Source organism: Hyperolius riggenbachi, chromosome 2, assembly GCF_040937935.1.
Source record: "Hyperolius riggenbachi isolate aHypRig1 chromosome 2, aHypRig1.pri, whole genome shotgun sequence".
Classification (NCBI taxonomy): Eukaryota; Metazoa; Chordata; class Amphibia; order Anura; family Hyperoliidae; genus Hyperolius; species Hyperolius riggenbachi.
Window position 1 is genome coordinate 88878965 of NC_090647.1, and position 20677 is coordinate 88899641.

Genomic DNA, 20677 nt, shown 5'->3' on the forward strand with positions numbered 1-20677 from the left:
AAGTGCTGCCGAAAGCCGATAAATGCTTTTCTGCAAAGCATTTGGAATGAGATGTTGGGCTGCTGCTAGCAGCTGGGTCAGGCATCTGTGTGAACCAGCCCTTACCCTTGCATCTGTGCCTCTAGAACTTGCAAGATTATCGCTATCTTTAGAAGCTGCAGATTAGCATTCCATGCTGTTATTGGGTTTATTTGTTTCAAACATATTATTAATTTTAGGTTCAAAGGCTGGTCCTCTCGTACTTAGTTAGTGACCAACGCAGATGAGGGGCTAAATCATTCCATTTTATTTTCACAATGGTTGGCAGGAGACTAGACTCCCACAGTTTATTATACATATCAGCCAATGCCAGTAAATGTTATCCTCCTTTTTGTGCGTTTTAAGGTGATTTTTAGAGGAACAGCAAGTACAGGAATCGGAGACACTGTGACACCCTCAGAGGTCACTTTAATGCCAGCATCTGTGTTTGTTTATAAAGCATATTTTATTCACTTATGAAACCAGTTGGATACCTCTAAACAGATTATCATTTTTCATAACATAATAAAAGTCAAATGTTTTGCAAGGCTTTAAATTTACCAAGGGAGCTCACATTGTTATTGCATTTATGAAACAGAAAAAAATAAGAGTAATCCCTGGAAAAGCATGGGCACTGGTGCAAGTTGTGTCATGTGCCTGGTTATGGCTGCTCATGCCAACAGGAAGAGAGTTGACCTCCCAGACCATAACTAGGGCAACTTTTGAGAAAAATTGTAAGATTAAAAATACATACATAAAAAAGTACATTTCTTCCAGAGTAAGATACACTATAAATTACTTTTTTTCCTATGCCACTGTCACAGTAGGTAGAAAAATCTGACAGAACTGGTAGGTTTTGGACTAGTCCATTTCCTTATGGGGGGTTATCAGGTATTTATTTAAATAGTGTGCAAAAGAGAAGGGAGGCTGCCCGGCATCTTTGTATAGATCCTTTCCAGGAAGTTATTTTGTAAAGCATAAAGGTAATACTAAGAATCTTCCATGAGGGGATGGACTAGTCCAAAATCTGTAGATCTGTCATTGTTTTACTACCTACTGTAGGCAACATAGGAAAAAGGTAATTTACAATGCATTTTACTTTCGGAGAAATGTACATTTTAAATTATGTATTTTACAATTTTTCCTGACAGTGGTCCTTTAATTGATTGAAACTGTCCAACTGTGTTTCCAGATAAATTTTGGCTTGGGTCTTAAATTGTGGCCGCCTTCTCCTACCTCACTGAGCCGCTTCTAATAGTCAGCAGTTACGAGAATGATTGTCCAATAAGAGTACCTTAGTAAGGTAGGAAGGGGCTAAGCGAACTTTATGACTAAGGTCTGTATATTGCTATATAAATGGTTTTGGCTCAGGTTTACCATATTAAACTGGACCTGAACTCTTGCACGGGACAAAAGGAAAACATAGAGAAGTGCAACCTGTATGTATTTAGAAAGTTTAACCTGTTTAATACCCCCTCATTTGTGTCTAATCATAATTTGTAATTTGATCTCTCCCCTGTGTCACATGACGGGTACAGTGAAAAATGGCGCCTGTGAAAAATGGCGCGCGGTGATGCCGATAATAGCATCTTGCTACTAAAGTTATTTAACGTTTCAGAAATGTCCTGAAACTTTAAATACCTTTAGTAATCAGATGTCATTATCGGCATCTCTCATACATTACCTGGTCCTGGCGATCCCGTCTTCTCTCCACTTCCTGTTTAGTTTGCCAGAGTCCTGCAGCCAGCCAATCACCATGCGGGGACTGAAGCTGCATGGTGATTGGCTGGCTGCCAGACTCAATCAAACTAAGTAGGAAGTGGAGAGAAACGATCATCGGGGACCAGGTAATGTATACAAACCCCTCTGCCTGTGTCTACCTCACACACTAACCCCTCCCACTGCATAACACTCTCCCCCTCCGGACCCCGCTGCCTAACACTAAGCCGCCTCCTGCATTTGTTAACACTTATAACGCTTCACCTCTGTGCCCTATGAGAGGGTATCATACAGTTGATTACATTTTGTCAGTGTCATCATTGGTCTCTATTGCATGATGTTTAGAAAATCAGCTCATTGCATCCTTTATTTCTTTTTACAGCTTGTGCCACAGAAGTGACTAAAATGTGAGATGAAAAAGATTGAATATAGTAGTGTGATAAAGTTCCTGCATTTGAAGGGTAATAGTGCCCAGAAAATTCGTAATGACTTGATGGCAGTTTATGGAATTGATTGCTTGTCTTATGACACTATTGTCAAGTGGAAAAGAACTTCCTAAGTGGAAGGATGGTGCAGCCACAGTGAAGAAAATGGAGTGTTTAATCCTGGAAGACAGACGAACAATCATCCAAATGACCATGTATGAAACTGGCCTCAGTTACGGTAGTGTGTGGAAAATTATTCATGATGAATTAGGTGTCTGCACGCTGGGTTACACGTTTGCTAACCCCTTTCCAGAAACACAGTGTAAACTTTCAAGACAGGTATTGACACCGTTGGAACAGGATGAAGAGGATTTTTTTGGGTTGGGCACTATTGCCCTTCAAATGCAGGACTTTTATCATGCTGTGAGCCTCAATCTGTTCCATCTCACGCTCTAGTCACTTCTGGCACAATCTGCAAAAGAAATAAAGGATACAATGAGCTGATTTTCTCAACATCATGCACTTAGGGACCAAAAATGACACTGACAAAATGTCATCAATATACCATAATACCTTCCTGGTGATAATTAAAACTTTACGCTACCCCCTCACGTGCCCGGTCAACCTATTGTACGTTATTAGTTCACAGGAAATGCAATTTCAGACCCAACTTTCTGAACAGGGAAGCTGCAATTGTAGGGGTCCCGTGTCTGCATTAGGTAGTTGTACTGCTGACAAGCACAGCTGAAAAAACAATTTCTAAATGTAAAAATGTGGTGGCAGGAGTAATACATATAACTTGCATTAAACATTTGTATTTCCAGAGATGATTCAATTTAATTATAAGTTTTGTTTGCTTTAACCTGCCAGTATGTTTATGGGATGAGAGAGAAAACCAGGACACCTAGACCATAAATGTCAAACTCTAGCTTGTAGGCCAAATCTTGCCCTTGGAGCTATCAGATTTGGCCCTCAGGTGGTTTTCCCACTTTACATTATGTATGGCATACTCCAGACCACCAGGGAAGCCATATGGGGAGGGGGACAGCGCTAGACACCAGGGAACTGTATAGGGGAGGGAGGACTACTAAACATCAGGGAACTGTATAGAGTATGGAGAAGGGCTGTTAGCCACCAGGGAAGTTTATAAGGGAGAGAGGTGGCAACTAAACATTGAGGTCCGCCAGCGACTTGGTCCCAGAGCTCAATTTCGTCCCAATTTGTATTTGATTTCGACACCCCTGACCTAGAGGAAACCCACAAAAACATGGGGAGAACAGACAAACTCCATGCAGATAATGTCCTGGACTGAACTACTGCATGGCAAAAGTTGTAACCAATGTATTTTTTCATTTTCAGATTGAACAGGAAGTGACACTTGAACAGCTGCACAAACTCAAGAAAGCCTTTGAGGTGCGTATCTGATACACCTTATCACTAAACACATTACAGGTCGTCGCCGGTTAATGAATGAGATAGGCACTGTAGTTTCAATCTGTTCTTAAGTCGAACACTGTGCCATCTCTGTCCCCTGTACCTCCTTTGTGCCCCCCTGTGCCTCCAGTGCCCCCCTCTGTGTCACATCTGCCCTCTATGCCTGCTTATACAAATTTAAAAACCATTTTTTCTTTGAATTTTTTAAAATCGATTTTCTCAAAAACTACTCAAAAAGTCCAATTTGAAAAAAAAAATGTGACTAGTTCCTATGGAAACACAGAATCCATGCCATTCGTATCGGCAGGTCGTTCGTAAATCGGGTGTTCGTAAGTCAGGGACTACCTGTATTCCCAAAGGCCACATTAACATTATAATCGTTTACTTCCTCTACTTCTACCAAGGCCAGGTTCACGCTGTACCAAAATAATGTTCCGTTTGGCGCAATGAACACAGATAATAAACGGATCCTATGCAAAGAAATAAGATCCGTTCAAATCAGTTCTGACAAGTGAAATTCAAGTATGGGCAGTAAGGGCCCGTTTCCACTTGTGCTGCACGCGTCAGTGAGACGCGCGGCGACACTTCCGGGTCTGCGGGAATGCAGGCGAATCCCAGAAGCCGTGCCATGCACGGCTATGGGATTCGCAGGCTCCCGCGCGAAAACTGTGGGCAGTGTCGGTCGAATCGCTAGGGTAAGCGATTCGGCCGGCGGCGCCATACTAACCTATGGCAGAGTTTCCACGCGCGATTTGCCTGCCGGGAAACTCTGCGGATTCGGAACGGAAACCGCTCCAGTGGAAACGTGGCCCTAAGTGATTTTTGCAGACAAAGTAGATGCCGACAGAATTCGGTGTGACACACCCACATAGGGTCTCTGCATGGAAGAAACGGTATACAGATCATAACCCCGGCAGAAGTACCAGGCTCCCCATTGGCTTTTAACAAACCAATGGGAATCCTCCCTCCCCAGGGAGGATTCTCATTGGTTTACTGAGTGTTGGACCAATGAGAATCCTCCCTGGTGCTCAGACAGGATTGGTCTTTTGATGCTTCTGATAGTGCTCATATCTGTATACCAACACTTCTTCCATGCAGAGGACCCAAGTTTGGTTGCCAGCAGTGGCAGAAGACCCGAATGGATGTCAGCAGGTAAAGTGGACGGCTGACAAAGCCATTGGAACTAGATGCACAATGGAGGGTATGTGAACGACGAACGCTGACATGCGATTGAACCTGCATGGATGTGCTGTTGCCACTTTATTGTGCATCCGGACAGCATGAACCCAGCTTTAGTCCCAGTGCAAATATCTCATGAGTCCTGAAGAGAGTATGGCTTGAAGTGCACCTGAGAAAATGTGGCTCAAATAATAAAACACAGACATAAGAAGGCATTAACTGGTGGGAGAAGGAAGGGGGCTTCCAGATTCCACCATAGGTCACCTCCCAGGGCTTGCCTTACATGCTTGGGCGCAGTTACCTCCACCTCCTCCTGGGCCCTTTGTTTGAAGATGATTCCTTTGTCCTTCACATCGAACATGGGTACGTTGCAAAGGGTAGGAAGACTTCTGCCTGCCTTGCAGAGTACCTTACGTTGCCAATCATGAGGGCTGACATTGTTCCTTAGTTAGAGAATAACTGAAGGGCACAATATTTTATTTTTTTATTTATAAAAAAATACACAAAATATATTTTAAATGTTTGTTCTTTTATACAGTACTTGCAATAAAATGTATGCCGTGGCATAAACAAATCCATACCAACATGCACATAGAAACGATGTGCTCATGTGTTGCACAATACACACACTGTGAATAGACCTTAATAAATGTTATATTTTGGGTATACCCTGGTTGTGCTGTGTCTTCTTCTTTGTAATACTTGTTTTTCTTTTTATAAATTGTATCACATAGAGGCACCTTTCTAGGTACTGGGGCAATAGGGGTAATCATGCTAATATTTATGAGTGGAGACTAGTTTATTTTTATTTATTTTACTATGTGGCCGAATATTCTTTGAAAGGTATTAATGCTTAACTATGTAGGCAAAAAAGGGCCAAAGATCCCAAGGAGACTGCTACATTTATTTAACTTTAAAGTTTAAACAACACCAGTTGCCTGGCTGTCCTGCTGATCTTTCTGGTCAGAATTGCCTGAATCACAACAAGAATGCAGCTAATCCAGTCAGACTTCAGTCAGAAACGTCTAATCTGCATGCTTGTTCAGTGTCTATGGCTAAAAGTACATGGCAGGGAATCGATTATTTCCGACGTGTCCAATCTGTTATCGATCAATAACATGGTCGGTTTTGTGAATCTATCATTGCAAGATTGATACCGTTATCGATAGTGACATGTAGACACGATACAACATCCCATCAGATTACCCTTCGATCGGACGGGAAATTGAATTGTGTGTACCTAGCATTATAGGCAGAGGATCAGCAGGACAGCCAGGCAATGTGCACTGTTAGAAGGAAACAAATAAGGCAGCCTCCATATCCCTCACACCAAGCATAATGTGAGGAGAGCTCTTATTTAAATCCCTTTTAAAGAGAATCTGTATTCTAAAATTCTTACAATAAAAAGCATACCACTCTATTCATTATGTTCTCCTGGGCCCCTCTGTGCTGTTTCTGCTTCTCCCTGCTGCAATCCTGGCTTGTAATTGCCATTTTTATGCAGTGTTTACAAACAAAAGAAATAGCAAGTGATAGGCTGAGAGTAGCTCAGTGTGTGAGTCATACAGAGTGTGCAGGGGGCCTGGAGAGGTGTGCATAGCTTCTATCCAATCACAAGCAGCACAGCATATTCCAGCCTGACTGCCTCAGCCTGACAGAGCCGACAGACGAGAGAAGATTAGATCATATAACAGAGATAATACAGCCACTGTGCACAGTGCAACTAGGAAAGGCTACAGTTAGACAGGGCACATTAGAACAGGTATAGGAACTTATAGGATAGAAGAAATAAGGATGAAAATTTTGTTACAGAGTCTCTTTAATTCTGTTGACAATTTGTCTCCCTAACTATGCGGCAGTAAAAATGCACGGGCTGATCCTGCAACGCAAATCTTACTGTCAAAAGAGGATATTTAACTAACGTGTTCCTTTAGTGATATGTTTATTGCTGTAATTTTAGCCTGCATAATTACCCTGTCACTTTGTTGTGCGATTAATAAAAACAGAAAAACAGCTCATCAAGCGCATTGGCGAGATGAGACTAATTATGTGGACTGTCTGGGAAATAATTCTCTCTTGATGAGAGTGTGTGCAGTCTGTAGATTGTCTGACAGGCTTTAGCTGGTTAAGTGATTCACTTATTTCTAATCAATGCTATTGATCATTCCAGGAACTGGAAAAAAACGGCCACAAGTACCTGGACCTGGAGAAGTTCAGATGGGCGATGAAGAAAAGCACAGGGCTGCGGGGCACTGTAAGTCACTCAGGGCTGGAAATGGGTCAGCATTTCTGCTAACATGCTGATTGGATATAGTACTGAGAGTGCTGTTAGAGCCATCCAGTCATTGAAAAATTAAAGTGTAACTGTCGGGCATAAAATCAAAAATCAATTCTTTATTTTTATCTGGTAAACAGGTAATAAGGATTCTAACCAGGCAATCCAAAAGTTAAAATCACTATTACGTTTCTTGTTGATAAACGATCATTCAACTCTCGGAGTCAGCATGTATGCCCAGGCTAAGTCTTGCTCTTCACTTAGCTGTCCCTGCCTGGCACACCACTAGCTGACACCTAAACTGCCCCTGCCTGGCACACCACTAGCTGGCCCTAGTTAGGACTTAGGCGAGCAAGGCATACCAGCTGGCGTAGACAACAGATACACCACCAAGAGCCACTACTAAGGCTAGCAACACAGTTCAACAGTTCAGCAGTATCACACAGGAATTACTTGGATTAAGAGGAATGCAGCAATCAGCGTCGAGTATCAGTAGTAGCAGGGTCGACAGGCAAGTTCTCAGGTAATAGACAATCCAGGTAGCATACAAGAGGTATCCAGTAACAGGCAATGGTCGGTCCAGGCGGCAGGCAGGAATATCCTGTAAACAATCCAGTAAACAAGCTAGGGTCAGTCCAGGCAGCAGACAAGAGATTATCCAGTAAACAGGCAAGGGTCAGTCCAGGCAGCAGACAAGGGATATCCAGGAAGCAAGCAAGGGATAATCACAGCAGACAGGAATAGTCAAATACAAGCCAAGGTCAATATCCAGCAATCAGTAATCAAAGAGTGCACACCCAGCAACTAGCCAAAGCTATGCTTATCACGGGCGATGACTGGGAGCACTCTGCACATTTAAATCATTCACAATCCAATCATTGGCCGGCCACCTTCTGCACAACCAATCACACAGCAAAGCCCTGTCAAGCACTAGGTTAGCTGACACCTCTCTAGTTAGCTGAGCGGGTCCGCTGACTATTATTTACATTTGCGGAGGGCGTTCTGAGAACGCGCCCTCCGCCTATCAGCATGTGCGGCCTGTGAGTCACTGGCAGGGCCAGCAGCGGGGAACAAGTGCCGAGACCGGGAAGTGACAGATTCCACCTGGGTCTCGGCGGCGCTTACAGGTGGATTCCTTACACTCTTATTTGGTACACACAACATTTAGTACACAAAAAGGAAGTTGCAGGGCATGCTGGGTTGTCCTGTTTTGCTTCTCTATTTCCCCTCAGACTTAACTAATGCAGCCTCTTTGCGTCCTGTGAATTTTTCATACCTTGTTATAAAATGCCCTTTAAACCCCCAGCAAGCCAGAAAATACTCAAACATTTTTTAATACTGGTAGTACTTTTTCACCAACTTTTGGGAACTTTTTCAGCTGTGAAATGCTAAAAGGTTATTTTAAAGAGAACACGAAAATGATCTCCTAAGAGATAACTCTGGAGAAGAAGATAATTGCATATGGGCCCTGGTCTCAGGGAATACCGCTTCTGTTTGTGTGTGTATTTCTTCATTGTTTTAAGATGTTCATGGCTGCTGTATATGTGTTTTGGATACAAATATAACTTATTGAGATTATTAGTGGTACAGCTGTTTCTTTAGGACCTCATTATCTTTGTCTCTAATGGCTAATACTGGGGGCCTCTGGCTAGCTATATTGGGGGCAACCTAACACTGGAAGGCACCTCTGGCTTCTGCATCCCAATAGTGTTCCAAAGTCTAGGTGGGGTGGGGGGGGGGAGGGGTGCAGTTTATACACCAGGGGTCAGGAACCTTTTTGGCTAAGAGAGCCATAAACGCCACATATTTTAAAATGTAATTTTAAATGAGAGCCATACAATATGTTTCAAACTGGGACCATAGGGCTCATATCCCTGTTGCCATGGTGAAGTGTATACAGTTGATCCGCCAGGCAGCGGCAGTGTCAGACAAGTCTTTAGCTTCTCTTGGGTTTCAGCAACATCAGCAGTTTCCCCGAGAGTCAGAGAGGAGAAATACCGACTAGCAGCTTTTACAATTAGCTAGCTAACTTGGGGGTTGATTCACTATGTAGGACGAGATCCCTGCACTTTGGCCCAATAGGCTGCCTGTCAAGTTACAATTGGAGCGGCCATTGGACATTTGGGGTAGCGCGCTTAAGTTAGTAGTGCAAGCTACAGCAGTAGCGTGCCTACTTTGAAAATGTTACTTGCGCTGCCACACTAAGCTGCGCTGCTTGAGCAGTGTAGGTTAGTGAATCAACCCCTACTGATTTGTATGTGAGCCAGAAGAAGTCGTGAAAAGAGCCACATCTGGCTTCCGAGCCATAGGTTCCCTACCCCTGTTATACACTCTCGTCCTGGGAGCTCCATGGCCTAGAAACTGCCCTGGCTAGAGCTGCCTGGCTTATAACCTGAAGTGTGAGCTCCTTTTAGTCCTCTTGGTGTTGGTATTGGGGACTTAGCTGCTTTTAAGTTACTACAATGCCTGTGTTTGATTGATGTGCATATTCTGAATGCCTTCTGTTTTAGATTGATGAGCAGATTGAAAAGCTATTTATGAAAATTGACTTTACCGCAACAGGGAGAATTCAGTGGGTGAGTATTGTTTGCTTTTCTAAATCATTTTCACAGATCTGTTATGATTATACAGTACATTTATATAGCACTGACATCTTTCCCAACACATTACAGAGAATACAGTGATGTCAGTTACTGCTCCTCAGCGTAACAATAGTCCCCACAACCCCCACGACCAGGGATGCTCAAATCCGAATTCGGGTGAAACCTGGATAGTTGCTATCCGGATTTCACCCAGTAAACCTGTGCGGGGTGGGCGGGTCAAGCTTACCTGTCTGACGTCTTCTTCGGTCCGTCCCTCGGCGCCTCCCACGATGCGGTCCACGCGCATCACGTGACTACAAACATTTCCTCCTTCAATCCGGAAGTAGGAAGTGTTTGTACTCACGTGACCACAGTGTGGACCGCATCGTGGGAGGCGACGAGGGACAGACCGAAGAAGACGTCAGACAGGTAAGCTTGACCAACCCCCCCCCCCCCCCCCCCCGACCAGCCCGCACAAGTATCTGGGTGAAATCCGGATAGCAATTATCCAGGTTTCACCCAAATTCGGATTTGAGCATCCCTGCCCATGCCAGTGGTGGTGGTGGCGGTTGGGTTAGGTGGTTTCACCACTTGGTGCTGGCTGCGTGGCGACTGAGTTAGGCCCGGCTATAGCAGTAATGCTATATTGTGCACCCACCCTGCAAAAGGGTTATTTGGGGTTCTTGCAGTCGCCGGACCCCAAATGACTTCTTCCTCCATGTTGCTACAACTCGGAGTGGGAATAGTTTTTACGCTGCCGGGAATTTCAGCTGCAGCTGTGGGAGCTGTTATTTTGCTCACCCTGCGCCCAACTGACTGGCGGTGTAACCACACGTACGCTGCATTTTCTAATTTTCTTTTGTTTTGATCTTGACATATCTTGTATAGAAACTGCCATGTGTGGCGCAAATCGATGTAAAAATTATTCTTTGGTCGATTGGAAAAGGAAAAAATATTGATCCAAAAGTTGGATTTTATGATTTAATCGAAATGTAAAATGTTTTGAAATCGTTCCGTTTACGGGAACAATCCATAATTACTTTCGGATTAGTTTTGATCCATCAATTCGGTTTGAAAGATTGAATCTCAAGGAACAATTGTACCATTAATGGGCACCTATAGGCAGCTTGGAATTTGACCAGTCAAATGCACTTAGGCCTTGATCACATCTAAAATAGAAATCGCTGCGGCATCAATTTTTGTGCGCATTCTTTTTTCTCCTCCTGACGCTTACCTGCACACTTCAATTTTGTGTACAGCGCATTTCAAATCGTTTTTGCAGAGCGATTTGCTTTTTCACTTCCTGACGCAAGTCAGGAAGTGAACTGCTTGACCCGGAAATAAATAAATACAATGTATTTATTCATCAAAGCACGAACACAATCGCCACACAAAGCGATTTTGTGAGCGTTTTGCGCTTTTCCTATACCTTCCACTGTAGCAAAATTGCCCTAAGGCTCCCTGCACACTGTAAATCCGATTTGCGATTGCGATTTGCTATTGCGATTTTCCTTGGGTGCTATTAACAGAAAAACGCAGAAAAAAACACAGCATTCAGTACCGATTCAAAATCAGAAATCGGAATCGCATGTGAAAATCGATTAAAAATCGAAATGGAATCAGAATCACGTAGTGTGCAGGAAGCCTAAAAATGGTACAGGCGGAAACAAACCGATGAGCTGTGAACTCTTTCATAGGGAATCATCGCACAAGCGCTTTCATGGCAGTTTTGCAAATCACCGGGGCATAAAAAATAGCGAAAACTCCCTAGGTGTGAACAAGCCTTTCCTGATAATTTTTTCGGTTAGCCCAATTTCAAGTTGAATACAATTTGCATCAAATTTGCTTGCAAACCAGAAAAAGGGGAAGTCAGTCAGGAACTATGGACAGGATATCACTTATTTCTGCAGGTGGCTGTATGCCTTGTGTGGGTGATGAGGAGACAGAACTTCAGACACCCTCCATGCACTTTAAATAAATGCATTGACCTTGCAGATGATATTTCTGTACAGCTGTGTGAGGTTTCTTCGCTGTCTCATTAATACTTGTCAGAGCACGTTCCTTTCCACACCAGAGATTACAGCTTGTGCAGCTAATCCATTCCTCTGATTGCCTGGTGCCAATCGCTGCCAGTTCTCTCACAGCATTCTGTCTGTTTCATCTGGAACAATACGGGAGTGGTGGCTGTAATGAACTCTTTGCTGGCAGATGTGGCAGAGAGATGAAAAAAACGATAGTTAAAACTCCCATTTATTTTCATGGCTTTGAAGGTGGTTTTATAGAATCACATTCCTGTAGTAGCTAAAAGAACTGACTTTAGCGATGAATAATAAAGAGGTGAGCTGTTCATTGTGTAAAGGTTCCAATTATACATACACTTCCTAAATAGGAGCAGTTTGACCTCACTTGGGATAATGCTCTGCTTCTAACAAGACATTTTATAGAAAAAGGAAAGTGAACCTAAAATAACTAATAAGCCCATTCATTTAAGCACTACAGACATGAAAGAGAGGTATTCTTATACATGAAGGATGATGTTCTGGAATGGTGGAGCTGTGCAGTATGGGGTGCAGGGAGGTGCTGCCATAGCCAATCAGAAGGCTGGACGGGGTCACACATTGTTCCTTTTGCTGAGTCGCCTATTATGCATCCGCTGTGATCCTGCTGTGACGGTGCAGATGTAATGACGTGTACAGTAACAGAAGTGTACAAAGACTGCCTATGTCTTTACCATGGGTTGACTACGCAGCTTTTGTTAAGGCCAGTATGGGTGCTCATTTTCTATACCGCTTTTAACACTATCATTTCTGTTCTGCGACAATCTCCAGTGATTTCTTTAGAATCCAAACCAAAAGCAATTCAGCCTATTCTCAACTGAATGGAGTGGATGAGGGAAAATTGGCCTTATTCAATTCACTTTTTCTTCTTCAAGTTTCTCCTAAGTGGTATTTCCATACCTTACTAGTAAAATGCTTTTTAATGGAACCCAAACTTGTGCACAGCACATAATGAAAGAGATTCCCTGTGTAAATACTGTAGAAATTCACTGTACTGTGCTGTGTGAGTTTGTTTAGCTACATCAGAGTGTAATTAGCCTGATCAGTAGCTATGAATGAAAGGCTGTCGCTCTGCCTGTAGAGGAAAAGACTGAGGCTTAACCCTTCTGTGCTTCCTGCGATGTTAATCCAGTTAAAACTTCCGTTTTTGTTTATTTTTAGGATTTCCATAAATTGTAATGAAAACATTTTTTTTTCTATAAGGCTGGATTCACATTGGTCATTTGCATAACGCACGTGTTAAAATGTGTGTGTAAACTGCAATGGAGACTGGACATAGACTTTAATACAAAACCTTCATACAGTAAGTTAGAATAACGGGATCTGTTACAATGCAGTACTGTGAACAGGCCCATAGAATTATATGGGCAGTGAGTTGACATGCAGAATTATTCTGCAACGCAAATGACCACTGTGAACTAGGCTTAAAGGCTATCATGCTGTGTCTAATCTTTTAGTGCAGAGGGGAAGTTCTGAGTTCAGACCCACTTTAAACCACCAGCAAGCAAGGAGATATTTAGAATAATTTTGATTTTGTGAATTAAATGACAACTCATGATTTCTCTCTCCTTTACTGACTTAACCAATGGTGTATCTATCCCAGGGGTGTCAAACCCAAATGCAAAGTGGGGCGAAATTGAGCTTTGAGACCAAGTCGCAGGCCAACATCAATGTCTAGTGGCCACCGCTCTCCCTTAGAAAGTTCCCTGGTGTCTAATAGCCCCCTCCCTCCCCTATACTGTTCCCTGGTGTCTAGTGGCCTTCATCTATACATTTCCCTAGTGTTTAGTGGTCCTCCCTCCTTTCCTTATACAATTCCCTGATGTTTAGTAGTCCTCCCTCTCTCACATATACAGTTGACATGTATGATCTATCCTTATTTGACATAACTCCAGATTTATCTCTCTGCTTATCTCATGAATTATCTCCACTTTTTATATCATGCATTAGCTCTTCTTACAGTAAAAGTGAAAAATAAGTAAGCTATGTGAATCAAGCCCCATAAGTGGTACTGAAAAAAAAAAGACTTGATAAAGTCCAAAAAGACATAGTATACATCAACTATAACATTTGTTGAGTGACACAATTAAAAACAATAGATACAGATAATGGAGGTCACCCAACAGAGTAATAAAATACTAATACATTGCACAAGCCAGCTGCTAGGGATATATACAATTTTCAACTAATTTAAAGTGCATTAGTAAAATAAAAATAAATAATTATATACCGTATATACTTAACCTGAATATAAGTCGATATTGTGTATAAGTTGACTCCAATGTTTAAACCTCTAATGGCCCATACTCACGGGCTACAATTGTCGCACGCGCGTGTTGCGGCGACAGGTCGCCGTGAGTATGCCGCGTTGCACGGGCGCGTACCCCGAACTGTCGCTCGTCGCTGATGTCGCCAGGCGATTGAACCGATCAATCGCCTGGCGACAGTCGCCGCCGCAACTCTGCCGCAACTGTCGCTAGTCTGCGTGAGTACGCGGACTAGTGACAGCAACAAGATAGGTTTAGATTGGGCTTCCGGCGGGGGGAGGAGCAACAGCGACAGCTTCCGCCGCATCAGTTGCCAGGTCCCTCCGCCGTGTGTATGCGGAGGGACCTGGCGACGAGCTGTCGCCGGCCTGTCGCGCACACGCTCACGTGTGCTGGCGAAAGGCCAAAACAGTTGCCCGTGAGTATGGGCCATTAGGCTCCCTGCACACTGCAAATCCGTTTTCCGATTCCATTTCCGATTCCGATTTTCAATTCCGATTTTCCCTGAATACATTCAACAGAAAAACGGATCAAAAACGCAGCATGCAGTAAAGATTAAATATCAGAATCGGATGTAAAAAACGATTAAAAAGCGGAATCGAAATCAGAATCGCATGCAGTGTGCAGGGAGCCTTAAACTGGAATTTTATATTGACTCAAGTATAAGTCTACCCAGCAAAGTTAATGGCTGCACTTTGAAACCAGGAAGAATTAACAGCTGCACTTGGGGCCCAGGAGGGGCTAATGACTGCACTGCATGCAGTATTGCAGCTGTTAACCCCTCCAGTACCTTAAATGCAGCCAATAACTCCTCCAGGCCTCCAAATACAGCAATTATTCAGCCCCTTCCTGCAGCCCAGTATTTCCCCCCTGCCCATTTCCTTGTTAATTGTTGTAGCCAGGACTTTCAGACCTGTGCTTTCTTGGCATTTCCTTTATAAAGAAAGTGACATGTAACATAGGGTAAATTGCCGCAAATGGGAATGCCACAAATAGTACACACATTACTCAGTGTTCTCAGTGTTGCTTGTGACTCATGTATAAGTCGACCCATATACTTTTATTTAGTGAGTCATGTGAAATGTGTACATTCAAAAGTGCCACGAGTAAAAAGGGGCGTGAAAAAAAGGTAAAAAAATACCAGTCATTTTACCAATGTTCTATTATTCACCATAGTAGAATATGGGTAATTTTACTGATATTCTACTATTACCCACTGTACTCTCACTCTCACTTGAACACTAAGCCTAACCCTAACCTCCCCCACTTACTCCTAACACTAACCAGCTCCAATCTTTGCCTAACCCTGACTCTCCCTCATCTATGCTTAACCCTAACCACCCGATCCTACTGCTAACTCTAACCCACCCCCCACCTACTCCTAACACTAATCCACCCCTATCTATACCTAACACTAATGGGCGCAGCTATAGGCACGCATGTAAACCCCCGCAAATAGCACCCACATTTACAAGCATCATCCAGCGGCTTCCCTCTACCGAGGTAAGTATTTAACTTTTTTAACTTTTGGGGGCATTTCTTGACTCTATTGAAGAAAAAATATAAATTTCTTTCTTTCATCTATCATTATTCCTCCCCATAATTATGTGTTTCAGGAGCAGTTCTGCACATACCTCCAGCTGGATTACTCCGAGCTGGAAGAGTCTTATCTCAGGCGCAGGAAGATCAGCTTTAATTTGCCAGCCACAATACAGGAGGCCTTGCATGGAGATCCCATCCTGCGCGTCTTCCCCATGCAAGACAACACCCTGATCATGGTCAGAGAGGACGGCCATATCTATTTCTGGTCCACACAGCTCCAGCTGAAACGTGACAAGTCCATCTTTGTAAGTTCACTTTAAGTATTTATGACTTAATCTGCAGACTGCAAGGCTTTTCAATTATGCATGCATAGCTCTGCTAAGAGGCTCTTCCGAACTCTCAGCGGTGCAGTGTGCCATGATATCAGAGGGGTAGGGGCTGTGCCTGCTGAGCCCAAGAGCTTTCTAATCCAAGAGGTTTTCTGTTTACTTCATTTGCATACATTAACCACCTCAATACCAGCGGTCTCTGGCCCCTTAAAGCGGATCTGAGATGAAAAACTAACTATAACAAGTAACTTGTCTGTATATCTTATCTAAAGTTTAGATAGTTTACACAGCAAATCTAGCTGCAAACCGCTTCAACAGTATATGGTTATGTATTCCTGTGATACAATGAAGGCAGCCATGTTCTGTTTTTGATCATTACACACAGGCAAGCTGCTCTGCATCTCCAGCCCTCAGCCTGTGAAAACTTCACTCCCCTCTGCCTCCTCCCTCCTCCCCTCTGCCTCTGAAATCTCTGGCTAGTAACACCTCCTCCTCCTGCTGCCCAGACTGAGCTCCCATAAGCCCTTGGTACATAGGTCTGAGAGTGCCAAGGCTCTGGAGAAGCTGTGGGCGAGGCTTGTTTAGTTTATAGGGAAATAGAGTATTAAAACGAAAAAAAAGTATTTGGCTTGAGGAATGCCCTATAAACTATATGAAAGGAACACAATTATGCAATGAGTAAAAGTTTATCTCGGATCCACTTTAAGGACCAGAGACCGCTGGAACCAAAAACCGTCACGCCGCACAGAATCGCCGCTGTCGCAGTTCACCAGTCACCCCAGCCCACTAGCTCTGACGCCGCTGTCATGGCAGAGCTCTGTGAGCTGGTCAGGAGCCGACCCTGTGATCAATGTGAGCCAATGAGATTAAAGAAATTGTTCAGATAGTGCATCTTAACTTTGAATATGAGTGAGTGTTTGCCAACCTCTATGGTAATGTGGACTAATTCTACAAGAAATGGGAAATGTAGGACTGTGTCACAGGTTCTTGTTGAATATGTTGAATTGGATTCGTGTTGATTGGAAGGTCAGGATAATTGCTTATTTTTCTGTCAATTATGTTTTTTTGTTAAAGGCATAGGAAGCAGATGAAAATGCCTTGCGGTATGTTCATAGATTCACTCCTTTTTCATTGGAATTGTTTTCTTTTTCCACTTGTTTTCTGGACATAAGAGAATGAGGTTACATTTTATTTACTTGTTAATTTTTTAACTTATCTTTTAAATAATAAGAGAACCCAAATAGCACCCATATAGCACCCAAATGTACATGCATCCTCCAGTGGCTTCCCTCTACCGAGGTAAGTATTTAACTTTTTCCCCCAACAGGTTTCCTTTAACAATTGGCATTTATTGACTCTATTGATGAAAAAATATACATTTCTTTCTTCTATCTACAGCCTTAGAAAATTTGCATGCAATTTTCTTACGTGAAAATACAATCCTGTAGTGGAAACTTAGCCTTAAATTATCTTGGTGTACTAACATTTTCTCATTTTTAGAATATAAAGTGTACATTTTTTCCTACAGGAAATATTTTTTCCAGTTTTCCAGAGATTAATCTTTCTTAGATATTCCACATGTCAGAGACGGATATCTAAGAGATAAGTTTGTCAGAATCAGAATCAATTTTATTTCGCCAAGTATGTTTGCACTTACAAGGAATTTGTCTTGGCAGTTGCTTAACAAACACAAACAAAAACAATACAAGGACAGACAGTGTGTATATTACAAGTCAAGGACATTTATGCAAGTATAGTGGCAGTAAGCAATGTGAGAATTGTTCATTTACAGTTCTGTGCTGATTACTATCAAGTCCTAGCAGCTCTAGCATGGTTCTGCATTAAAATGACTCCGTAACAAAAATTGCATCCTGTTTTTTATCATCCTACAACTTCCAAAAGCTATTCTAATGTGTTCTGGCTTACTGCAGCACATTCTACTATCACCATCTCTGTAATAAATCAACTTATCTCTCTCTTGTCAGACTTGTCAGCCTGTGTCTGGAAGGCTGCCAAGTTCTTCAGTGTTGTGGTTCTGTGATGCATCTCCCCCCTCCAGGCCCCTCTCTGCACACTGCCAGTGTATTATTTAGAGTAGGGCAGCTTCTCTCTTCTCTCTTATCTTTTACAAGCTGGATAAATCCTCCTCTGAGTTGGCTGGGCTTTCACATACTGAGGAATTACATACAGGCAGAGCTGTCTGCACTCTGCAGGAAGAAACAGCCTGACACTTCAGTGGAAGATAGCTACAGGGGAAAAGAAACACACAAATGATCTCTTGAGATTCAAAAGGAAGGGTGTATACAGCCTGCTTGTGTATGAATGTATTTTCTATGTGTGGACATACTGTACATCAACCTACTTCCTGTTTTGGTGGCCATTTTGTTTGTTTATAAACAAACTTTTTAAAACTGTTTTTAACCACTTTTAATGCGGCGAGGAGCGGCGAAATTGTGACAGAGGGTAATAGGAGATGTCCCCTAACGCACTGGTATGTTTACTTTTGTGCAATTTTAACAATACAGATTCTCTTTAAGTATGGCTACTGCTTGAGGAAAAAAAGCTGTTCCTGTGTCTAGAGGTTTTGGTAGCGATTGACCGAAATCTTACTCCTGAAGGCATGCGCTGGAAGATGGAGTGAGCTGGGTGAGAGGGGTCAGAGGCAATTTTGGTTGCTCTCTCTCTGCACCTGCTAGCGTAAAGATCCTGCAGTGAAGGTAAGCTACAGCCAATTATCCTTTCCGCTGTTCGGATTATGCGCTGCAGCCTCACCTGTTGTATGTGTATTGCATGTTCCTCTTTGAAAAAATGTGCTGTACATCTAATACAATGCAATAACAAAGCTTCTCCTTATTTCTCAGGAGAAAAGCGTGAAAAAGATGGCCAAATGGGTGACAGACTTCACAATCATGGTGCAGTACAATAAACTAGTTCTAGCTACAGGGTAGGCCAATCATTTTGAATATTTTTAAGTTAAATTGGTTTTACAGTGAGCGGATTATTGAGGCTTTTAACAAGTTGTATGGTTACCATGCCGATCGTCTAGCTTCAGTGGTTTGTGAGTCACAAATGCAGCAGGCTTACAGCCAGTGACATCAGAGCACCTGATCTGCATCCAATACTTGTTCTGGATTAAAGGACACCTGAAGTGAGAGGGATATAGAAGCCATATTTATTTCCTTTTAACCAATACCAGTTGCCTGGCAGTCCTGCTGATCTTTCATGCATAAGAATCACACACCTGAAACAAACATGCAGCAAATCCAGTCAAACATTTCATCTGCGTGCTTGTTCAGGGTCTATGGCTTAGGCTGGTTTCACACTACAAACCAGCGCCGCACTGCATTGCACCGCCAAAAACAGGCCACTGCGTTAGTACATGGTGGTCCCTGTCCATCAGCCAAGCAGGAAGAAATGGTCTCTTGCGGGCACTTCCTGCTTCGGGTATGCAGAAGCGTATTGAAAAAATACATTTCCACGCATGCGCATCGCGCCACCAACTTTATAAAAAAAACCACGTCACCCTAGACTAACCTGACTTCCGGGCCGACGCAGATCGCTGCAGGAGCCGCACAGTAATGTAGTTCTGTGCTAGCATTAGATAGGGCTCTTCCGATGCAGCGTACAGCAACGTGGGAAGTATGAACTTCCCCATAGGGTTACATTAGGGTGCAGTAGCAATTTTACTGCACCGCGCCAGTGTGAAAGCGTCCTAAAAGTATTAGAGGCAGAGGATCAGCAGGATAGCCAGGCAACTTGCATTGTTTAAAAGGAAAAAACTATGGCAGCCTCCATATACCTCTCACTTCAGGTGTCCTCTAATGGTGCAGGCAGAGGAGCAACACAAACAGGCAAACAGCATTTATTAAAAGGAATTCAACAATGCTCCCACTTAATGTTCTGTTTCATTTTCTTTGCTATATGAAGGAATCATTTGCAGGCAGCAGTGAATATTTTGTAAGAATGCCTGTGCTCTTTGTGAAGACCTATAAAAGAAAACCTGAAGAAGTGATTAAAAAAAATTAGATGTATGGGCGTAGCAACCACCCCTGCGACCCCTGCCATCGCAGGGGGGCCCAGACGCTTTGGGGGTCCCTCCACCTCTGTTTCCCTAACTGCGAGTGCAGCCAATTAGCAAATAAACCTCCCCATTCTCTCACGAAAACCGTGTGCAGGAACGTGTTTAATTATTTCCTGCCTCCAGAGGCTGCTTCACAGCAGAACATTCTCTGTTTTCAACCGCCGGCTCCCAATCGCGTGTGGTTCAGGGACAAAGTGGGCAGCATGCTATCATTGCAGGTGGGGCCTATAAAGTCTATTTACGACCCTATTTACGTCCCTGGTACCTCATTAGTGGGCAGCCTCTTGTTTGTCCTGAGGATTCACAGATCCTCCTACAGCCCAACGTTTCAGCGCAGGGTCCCACTATATCTGGTTGACAAAAGCAAGTCTGAAAGGTTTCTTCTGGCCCCAAGCATGCATACGGATTGGGCATGCACAAGTAAGATCCGAGCATGAGCAGTAAATCGTAGTGCTTATGCACAGAGGTAAAAAAAAAACTGTGCATGAGTGACTTTGTTTTACTGGGCATGCACAGTCCTAACTTGTACATGCCCAGTCTGAATGTGGTTTTCCACAACCGGGAGCACAGTCAGAAAATGAAGAGGGCTCCTGTGCCTGTATGGTGGGCTCTACAAGGATCCTGAAACCCTCAGGAGTAGGGCAGGGTCATCCACAAGGCAACCTAGGCAGGTGCCTGGTACCCAGTGGGTGCCAAGGGGCCCACCCACCACCTTCTCTGACCCCTGTCCACTTTAGATTACCAAAAGAACCATAAGGGGAAGCCTAGG

The 20677-nt window shown here is 43.3% G+C and overlaps 1 protein-coding gene across 1 annotated transcript in view; it reads left to right on the forward strand.

The window, feature by feature from the left end:
* LOC137545617 (cilia- and flagella-associated protein 337-like) overlaps positions 1-20677 on the forward strand; it is a 217848-nt gene that overhangs the window by 20621 nt on the left and 176550 nt on the right. The window contains exons 3-7 of the mRNA XM_068267032.1: positions 3522-3575; positions 6946-7029; positions 9561-9626; positions 15573-15803; positions 18689-18771. Of these exons, the coding sequence (XP_068123133.1) occupies positions 3522-3575; positions 6946-7029; positions 9561-9626; positions 15573-15803; positions 18689-18771 (518 nt within the window). The remainder of the gene's footprint in view (positions 1-3521; positions 3576-6945; positions 7030-9560; positions 9627-15572; positions 15804-18688; positions 18772-20677) is intronic.